Genomic DNA, 7980 nt, shown 5'->3' with positions numbered 1-7980 from the left:
TGAAAGTATTTAAAAACATTTTCCAAAAGCCTCAAATCCACGCTTTTCAAAATGGCTTTTTATAAAAGCTAATAAGCCAATAAGCATTTTTCAAACTCAATCCCAAACATGCCCAAAATATGAAAAAGTATTATTTAATTGAAAATGAGAGAGATAAAATAGTGTTTTTAGTGTAATTATAGAGATGGAGATGGAAAATTGAATGGGAATGCTCTTAGTATTATAATTTATAACTTCAAATATAATATAATAAATAATATATAATTGATAACTGTATAAAATAATGATTTATCAAATTATTTTTTAAAATTTATTGGATCATGATCAATAATGATTACCAAGAATCAAATATCCATTTTTCAATTGAATGTACAGTCTATTTATTTTCTTTCTAAATTACATACTACCAGAGGAATGTTTTCCTTTTTGGGTTGTTTATAAATACAAAGCAATCTTCCTCTTTGTATTTATCCAGCATTCCCAAAACTCGCCTTCATTTTTTGACCTCTCGTCTCAAAAACCACAAACCTGGTTTCTATTTTCGCACCCGCAGCCAAAGAAGACGATGGTTCACAAGCCAAGTCAGAGTCCCATGGTGGATGGTGATAAATGTAGTGATACTGTGGTTAATGCTTTCGAACACGAAGTTTTGGTCAATAGTGATCGAGAGTCAAATCGTCACACATCTTGCATGCTCCACATTGTTCTTAATCGTTCGGTTAGTGTTCCTGTTGCGTTCAATCCGTTTTGTGTAACATCAAAACTTAATTATGTCATGTATGAAATTGAGCATTTGAGCTGACCTGAACTTGACATTAGTTAATTCGGTTTCTTAATATTGTTTTCAGAGCATATGGTGCGTTGCCGTAACATATTACGGAGTAATTCTATTAAGACAACATGATCTAGCACTTTCTGCTTTCGTGGGTTCGGTTTTGAACACGCTATTATCGTTCACTTTGAAGCAGATTTTAAACCAAGAGCGACCTGTTTCTGAAGTGTGTTCTGGCCCTGGAATGCCATCTACACATGCCCAATCAATATCATTTGCTGCAATTTTCTTTATTCTTTCAAGTAATCAACTTTACCCCTTTCAACTACACATTAGTGTTATTATTTGGTTCTTAATTATAAAGTTGCTAACTTTGATCTTGATTCTTGATTACAGTTATTGGATGGCTAGGATTAAATGGATTTTCGGCCTTGCTTATTGTTGCTATTATCGCGATTGGTGCATACTTTGTACGTCTAATTGTATACATATAACATAATTACATATTTCCTAAGCGCTTTATCTATGGCATTATTATTGATGTTTTCTGATGTTGTGTTGCTCTTTTATGCAGTCATGGCTTCGTGTTAGGCTACGTTATCACACGACTAGCCAAGTTGTGGCGGGTTTGGTGGTAGGGTCCATTTTTTCCTTCTTATGGTTTTGCTCCTGCGAAGAGTTGATATGCTCTTGTTCTTGGCGCGACGTGTTTTGGCCTTGAGGAAAGATGGTCGTTGATGTATGTAGATATAGGAATAATATGATACGCGCTTACGGGCTAATTGTGAGCGCTAATGACCTAAGATATGTCTAATGACAGATCTGAAAAAGAATGTACTATGTAGTTCATATGTACCTAAAGTACATATTGTATACTTTGCTCATTATAAATTAAAAGCTTGTCGTCCCTGTGCTTCTATACGTCAAGATAAATAGATAATACTTACATTAGATGCAACTTCTTTTCCAATAAATTCATATTTAAATTTGTTATGAGACAGAAAAAGTAAGGACCATAACTTTTTTGAGGGGGTCAGAAATTTTGGGAATTGGCTTCCTATCGTAAAATGTAGCAGAACTAGTCTGGTTCAAGTTGAGTCAGCTTGAGACATCTAATAAAATTAAAAAAATGCAAATCTTATTTCGAATAATCTAGTATATAACAAATTTCAGTATTCAAGCTAATATTAACAAATTAACTTAGTAACAATTAAATAATCAAGCATTCTAGCAAATAATTAACTAAAACTTAATCCATTAATAATAATAATAATAACTTGATTAATTTGCCAAATGATCAACTAATAACTAATAAGGTAAAAATTAGAGAAAAAATTTTCAAAAATACGAGAATGAATGAACTGAGGATTTGGAAGGATGAAAGTTGTTTTGAAATTAGGAATTGATCTGTGAGAGGCGCGGTTGGACTTTTTGAAAGTGAAAACAAATATTCTTGTTTGTTCCTAAGAAGCTTTTAACTGGTATGTTGAATTTCGGGGACGAAATTTCTTAACGGGGGGAGAATGTGACATTTGAGACAAAACCAGGTTCACCTCATTACGTATTTACCGATTAAGCAATTAAACGCTTATTACGTAACCAACAAACGATTACCGAACGGGTCTCGTTATGACCCAGATATCTCGGGGGGGCAATCTATAAGTGCTATACATTTAATATAAGCTAATATATTAGTATTATGGCCTTAGTTCGATAGCAAACAAGTTAAACGAAAACATGCTCGTTTAACTACCCGCTATAGATTTAAACGCGAAAGATAGTTACAAACCAAGCCATGTATCATCCGTTAAGCCGAAAAAGAGTTACCAAACACTTATTTAAAATGTTCTAAGTGATCCATGAAAATATTTTCGATTTTTACAAACGTATAGTATGTTTTTATAAATTTACACAAAAATAACCGAAAAATACTCGTTTTCGCACTGTTTGTAGTACCCGATATACTTCTTACGCTAAAAACCGAACCCGAAAAAAATTTAGACTTAGAATTTCACGTATGAACACGTAAATTGGGAAAAATGGGCCAAATGGGCGTAAGGGGAGGCCCAAACAAATTCCGGCCGCAACCCCTAGTTATATATTAATATTATGTATCTTCACATTTAAGCTAGCTAGAGATATTTTGTAAAAATAATTTCAGAAGTGTTCAGCCAGGAAAACTCTTTTGTTTCACACACATAGCAAAAAGAACAAGGTACTCCTCTTATTTTGATTAGTTTTTACTTGTCTTAACATGTTTAAATTCATATAAACCTAGTTTGATTACCAAAAATCATTCCTAATCATGCAAAAATCCTAAAAATGGTAAAAAAACATGTTTTGATCATACACATGGTTAGGAACCTGGGTTGATAGTTTTTTTTGGCCATAAACACGGATTAAATGGTTTAAACGGCGTTTTTACGATTCAAAAGTTTGGCTTAATTTAATACCCTAGCCGAAACCCTAAGTTTCAAGGCTTCCATATTGATGAAACATGCTTGGTTTGTGATATAGGGCCTGTATCTAGCTTGTATAGAAGCACAAGAGCCTGAAAACTTGATTAGAAAGGCGAAAACGAACAAAAACAGCTAAGGTAATACCGAATCATTCGATTACGGGCTGTTTAGGATTCTAATTTGATGTGCATATTTTTAGGTAATGAAATTTTTCAGGGACATCAGGGACCATATCATTGAGTCCCTGTTCAAATTTGGTAATTTTTTGACCATCCGAGAATATTTGGCGAATTTACTACCAAATTGGGACGTTTATTTGGGAAAAATAGTTAAAATGCTTAAAAAATTATGAAATTTTGTGGGGAACTCTAATTTAGTATATTATGATTAAATATGAAATTTGGGGTCATTTGAAAAACCCTAAGTATGTTTTGTGTATTTGCGTTTATTTGAATTTTCATAGTCGTTTTTGGTTCGGAAATGATATTTGGCAAGGTTGTTAGAGTTTGGGATTTTCCGGGTTGTTATGGAACAGATTCTTATCACTCATAAATTTTGGTGGAATTTTTGGAGATCTTTTGGTATAAACGGACGATTTCGGGCTAAATATAGCAGGTAAAATGAATTTTTATAAATTAATAATTCAGTAAATAATTCCAAAAATATTTTTATAAAAATATACATATTTCAATTGATAAGTGACTAAATTTTCATAATTTAATGATTAACGGATAATTAATTGTGCTAACTTAAAGATTAATCAAATTCAATTATGATAAAAACCGACGAGTTCGTGATTAACGGACCTATTGGAATATCAGAACATCAAGAGTGATCAAAAATCCTATTTTTGAATAAATTAAGTTAAAATGAACTTTTTATGAGAAATCTGGGCAAGTTGGATAGATTATGCGCATTTTTCTCCAAATTAAACTAAATAAACGGAAACGAGCCCCGTAGCGAACCCAGAACCCCAAAGTGTGATATTTCTTTATAATTTAATCATTTTATTGACCAACACATTTATCCAAGCTTACATCCCAATAACTGTTTTCTAAACGCATAAACGAACAACTTGGCCCAGCTGGAAAAACGAGGAAACTGAGTCAAGTTCGGTTTTAAGTATTAAACATTGAACAACATCACAATCTAAGCCTATTGACACTTTCTAGGCATACCAGCTATATCCAGATTAGATATACAGCTCAGTTTAGTATAATGATTATAATAATATTAAAATATTAATATTATTATAATATTCAATATAGGGACTATTGAACTAGTCAAAACAATTGCGAACTGACACTGTACCGCTGTGCTGATTGTCTTCTAAACCGTGAGTTTCATGACCCCACTTTTAAGCTGTTTTTACGAACTTTTGGGGTGAAAAACATGTTGATACAAATCTGTATACTCTGAATTATTTGATGATGGGAATTATCTAAGTGCTAACACACGAAAGTCCCCACGAACACAATGATTAACTTCAAGCCAGTGGCTTGTGAATAGTACTATTGGTTTGACAAACCCAAACGGAATCGGCCTGGTTGCCGTGTCACATAGCACCGTTTGCACATGACCATACTTATACAAACAGGCTATGTAGTGTTTGACATAGCTATCGGGGCATGTTGTGGGCGGAAGGGGAGCCACAGTGGTTGATTGGGCGTGGGAAATGGATGCAGGCAGCACATACAGTCAAGGCTTCATTGTAGCTTAGCATAATTACATCATAAACATACAAACAAACGTACTTGTGAACATACATACATACATACATACATACTTTCGTATTTACAAACTGTGATTATTGTACGCACAACTGATTTCTTGAAACTCGTGAAACTCACAAACTATTTATAGTTGACCCGTTTTAACATGTTTTTCAGGTACTGGATTGGGTTAAAAAGTCAATGTGCTACATGTTTGACTTGCGATCAATGCTGGGTGAATTGATGCAAGTGTGCTAATAGGAAGTAAAGCCGCTTAACGGGCTGGATTTAGTTTGTAACATCTAGTTGTAAATAAAGTTAGATCCATGTAAGATATTGTAAAGTAGTTTGTATTGTTCTTTATAAACAATGTGGTTGATATCAGAGGTGTCTGTTATATTTCCGTTTTACGCTTCCGCAAATCACTTAACGGGGTGTGACAGAAGTTGGTATCATCGATTTGAACCATAAAGCAGGATTGGACTTTGGAGACCGCGTGCAATCGGGCGGCAGTACGTGCGGTTGGGTGAATGTTCAAATTCCGCAAATGTATTATGTTTCATAAATGATTATTTATGTCTGAGCTGTTTTCAAATGCTGTTAATTTGATTATTGTATTAGGTTTACATAAATGATTATTTGGGTTAAGTTAAATGAGCATAACTGAATCAAATGTTGGATCTCCCTATGTCATCCTTTCATATTGCCTCAACGCGGTGTTTGGGGCTTCCCACAACACTAACTCTAAATACCGTAGATTTGAAAGAATTCACGGATGCGATCTCACTCGTTAGTATCTTACTCTACTCTCACACTTATTCTCCAAAGAAACCAATACTGATTCTCACAACGAATGGTGATTACAAGAAGAACTCCTTCATATAACTAGGCTCACGTTGCTTTCTTTTTCGTATTTCTAGTGATTTAAATTATGAGTCGCCCACCCTGGTCATATATTCGTACTTATTGTTTTAATGTGTAGTAACTCGTTAAATTAAATTGATGTTTAAATGCAAAACTTACAAATTTTGACGTCTTCGCTCTCTGTTTGTACTATGCTTAGCTTCTTGCTTAAGTATTTCTTTTAATGAATTTGTCGTTAAAAAGAAAAAAAAATTATTGACCTTCGTGAAATTTCAATTTCATAACCTCTTAACTATATACAAGATAAATATGTTTTTTTAACTATCTTATTATCAACTACTTATCGATACTTAAAGTTATTGGTTTTAGTGTCATTGTAATAACAAAGAGATACTAACCAAAAAATAAATATGAACAAAGTATTTGGTAAATCAAGATTTACTTGGACCAGCAATGGTTAGTGAGATAAGTAGTAACTTGGATCAATGGCAAAGCTCGTTGAGCAAAACTTGGATTAGATCAGTGGCAGCGTCAGAAATTTTTTTCAATGGGTTCGAGATTTTTTTATGCTTGATTTTTTTTTCCGGTGTCAAATTTTTCGGGCTTAGATGGGTCGGGTTGGTCATTCTGTCAAATAAATAAAATACAATATCACTATCATAACAAAAGTATATCTTCAACATTCAACAAAGTACAACGTAATATTAAATCAAAAAGATATTACATATTATTATTGTTCTCTACGCGCTTTTTGTTTTGAAAACGGTCGCGACTTTGAAAATAACTCATGTTCAATGTAGAAGATGTCATTCATATAATTGATTGAAGCCTTAAAGTCTTGAAGCAATCAAAAAAAGATTTGACCGATCGTTGTTGCGTAGTTGAAGTTTGAAGGTTATGTGATGGTTGAAGCCTCGAGGCGAACTGACGAAGAGTCAAAGATGATAGAAACAAAAAATGATCGTCGTTCTTTTTGTATTTAATTTTTATTTAGGTATTATATTTAATTAAGAATGTTAATTGGGTTGAATTTATTTACACATTTTATAAATAGTTATGGGTTTTTTTTAATAATCTGTATATGAGATATTATTCGCTAATTTGTAATGTTTGTTAATAATTTCATAGCTTTTTAAAGCTTTTTATATTTATAAAAAAATATTCGTATCTAAAAAAATTAACTAATTTTTTCATAATCAATGTGTTCGAATGTTTTTTTATAAATATACTGGATTCGCTCGTCGAAAAATAATGGGTTTGGTCGTTAATTCATTATCATACGTTGAATGTTCTTTTAAAATGATACTGGGTTCGCTCGCCGATAAATATTGCGTTCGGTCGTTAATTAGATACCATAGGTTATATATAAATTCAAAAAACACCAGGTTCGGGCGAACGCAGTGTATACAATGTGGCTCCGCCACTAGAGCAGATTCAAAAGTAAACCAAGTGTTGTGGAACAAATTGGGGCGCCATCCATCCCTATGTGGCAATGTGGCAAGCCCCCGACGCCAGACACCAAAAAAAAACCCAACACCATCGGGCGTCATCCACTTCCCACGCCATTGCATTGGCGCGTCTGACGTAGGCTGTCGTGGTCTACTCAAAAACAAATTAATTAAAGACTTAAATACCTATAACTAGTACGGGTAAGTAAGGTCGTCTCCACAAGGACTCAAGGAAAGTGCAAGTTTTTTTAATTTATAACTATTTATTTAATCTAAGCGGACAGACGATGTCAAGCGGTTTTTAGAAAAAAATTTAATTAAACTAATGATTACTTAAAAAGATTTGTAAACAATATTAATTAAAATTATTCATTCTAGGTTCGGGTTATGTGTTTCATACGTCAATCATAGATTCTTTAGTCTTTGGTTTTATAATAATTGCTAGTCCTATGGTTTGATTTATGATGACAAACGATACCCTAACCGAATTGTTGACACAAATGCACCCGGACACCATAATTACCAATTCTATGTCTAAGATGATTAACCCAATGATAAGGTTTGATGATTCTAGTTCAATGACACAAGAGCTTAAACCCTAAATGTTGATGAACAACCAAACAAACGTTACACAAATCAATAATCGCAAACACAAACTTTAATCACCCAAATAACTAATTAAGCAAGACAAATTCATATAAAATCAATCAAGCTATATTCATTAA

At 33.1% G+C, this 7980-nt stretch overlaps 1 protein-coding gene across 1 annotated transcript; it reads left to right on the top strand.

The window, feature by feature from the left end:
- Window positions 1-565: 565 nt before the first annotated feature.
- LOC143596988 (lipid phosphate phosphatase epsilon 2, chloroplastic-like) lies at window positions 566-1493 on the top strand. Its single transcript, XM_077075619.1, has 3 exons — window positions 566-751; window positions 849-1254; window positions 1318-1493. The coding sequence occupies exons 1-3, from the start codon at window positions 566-568 to the stop codon at window positions 1491-1493; spliced, it is 768 nt and encodes a 255-aa protein (XP_076931734.1).
- Window positions 1494-7980: the final 6487 nt, after the last annotated feature.

This window comes from Bidens hawaiensis, unplaced genomic scaffold, assembly GCF_021521415.1.
Source record: "Bidens hawaiensis isolate Kalapana, Puna unplaced genomic scaffold, B.hawaiensis_p1.1 tig00047447_1, whole genome shotgun sequence".
Taxonomy (NCBI): Eukaryota; Viridiplantae; Streptophyta; class Magnoliopsida; order Asterales; family Asteraceae; genus Bidens; species Bidens hawaiensis.
Note: the sequence above shows the minus strand (reverse complement) of the source record. Positions and strands in the feature narration are given on the sequence as shown.

Bases quoted from the DNA above. Each gene is read 5' to 3' on its own strand.
- LOC143596988 (XM_077075619.1), top strand. From the start codon at position 566: ATGGTTCACAAGCCAAGTCAGAGTCCCATGGTGGATGGTGATAAATGT. The intron at 752-848 runs GTAACATCAAAA...TATTGTTTTCAG, and splicing joins TTGCGTTCAATCCGTTTTGT to AGCATATGGTGCGTTGCCGT. The intron at 1,255-1,317 runs GTATACATATAA...ATTATTGATGTT, and splicing joins CATACTTTGTACGTCTAATT to TTCTGATGTTGTGTTGCTCT.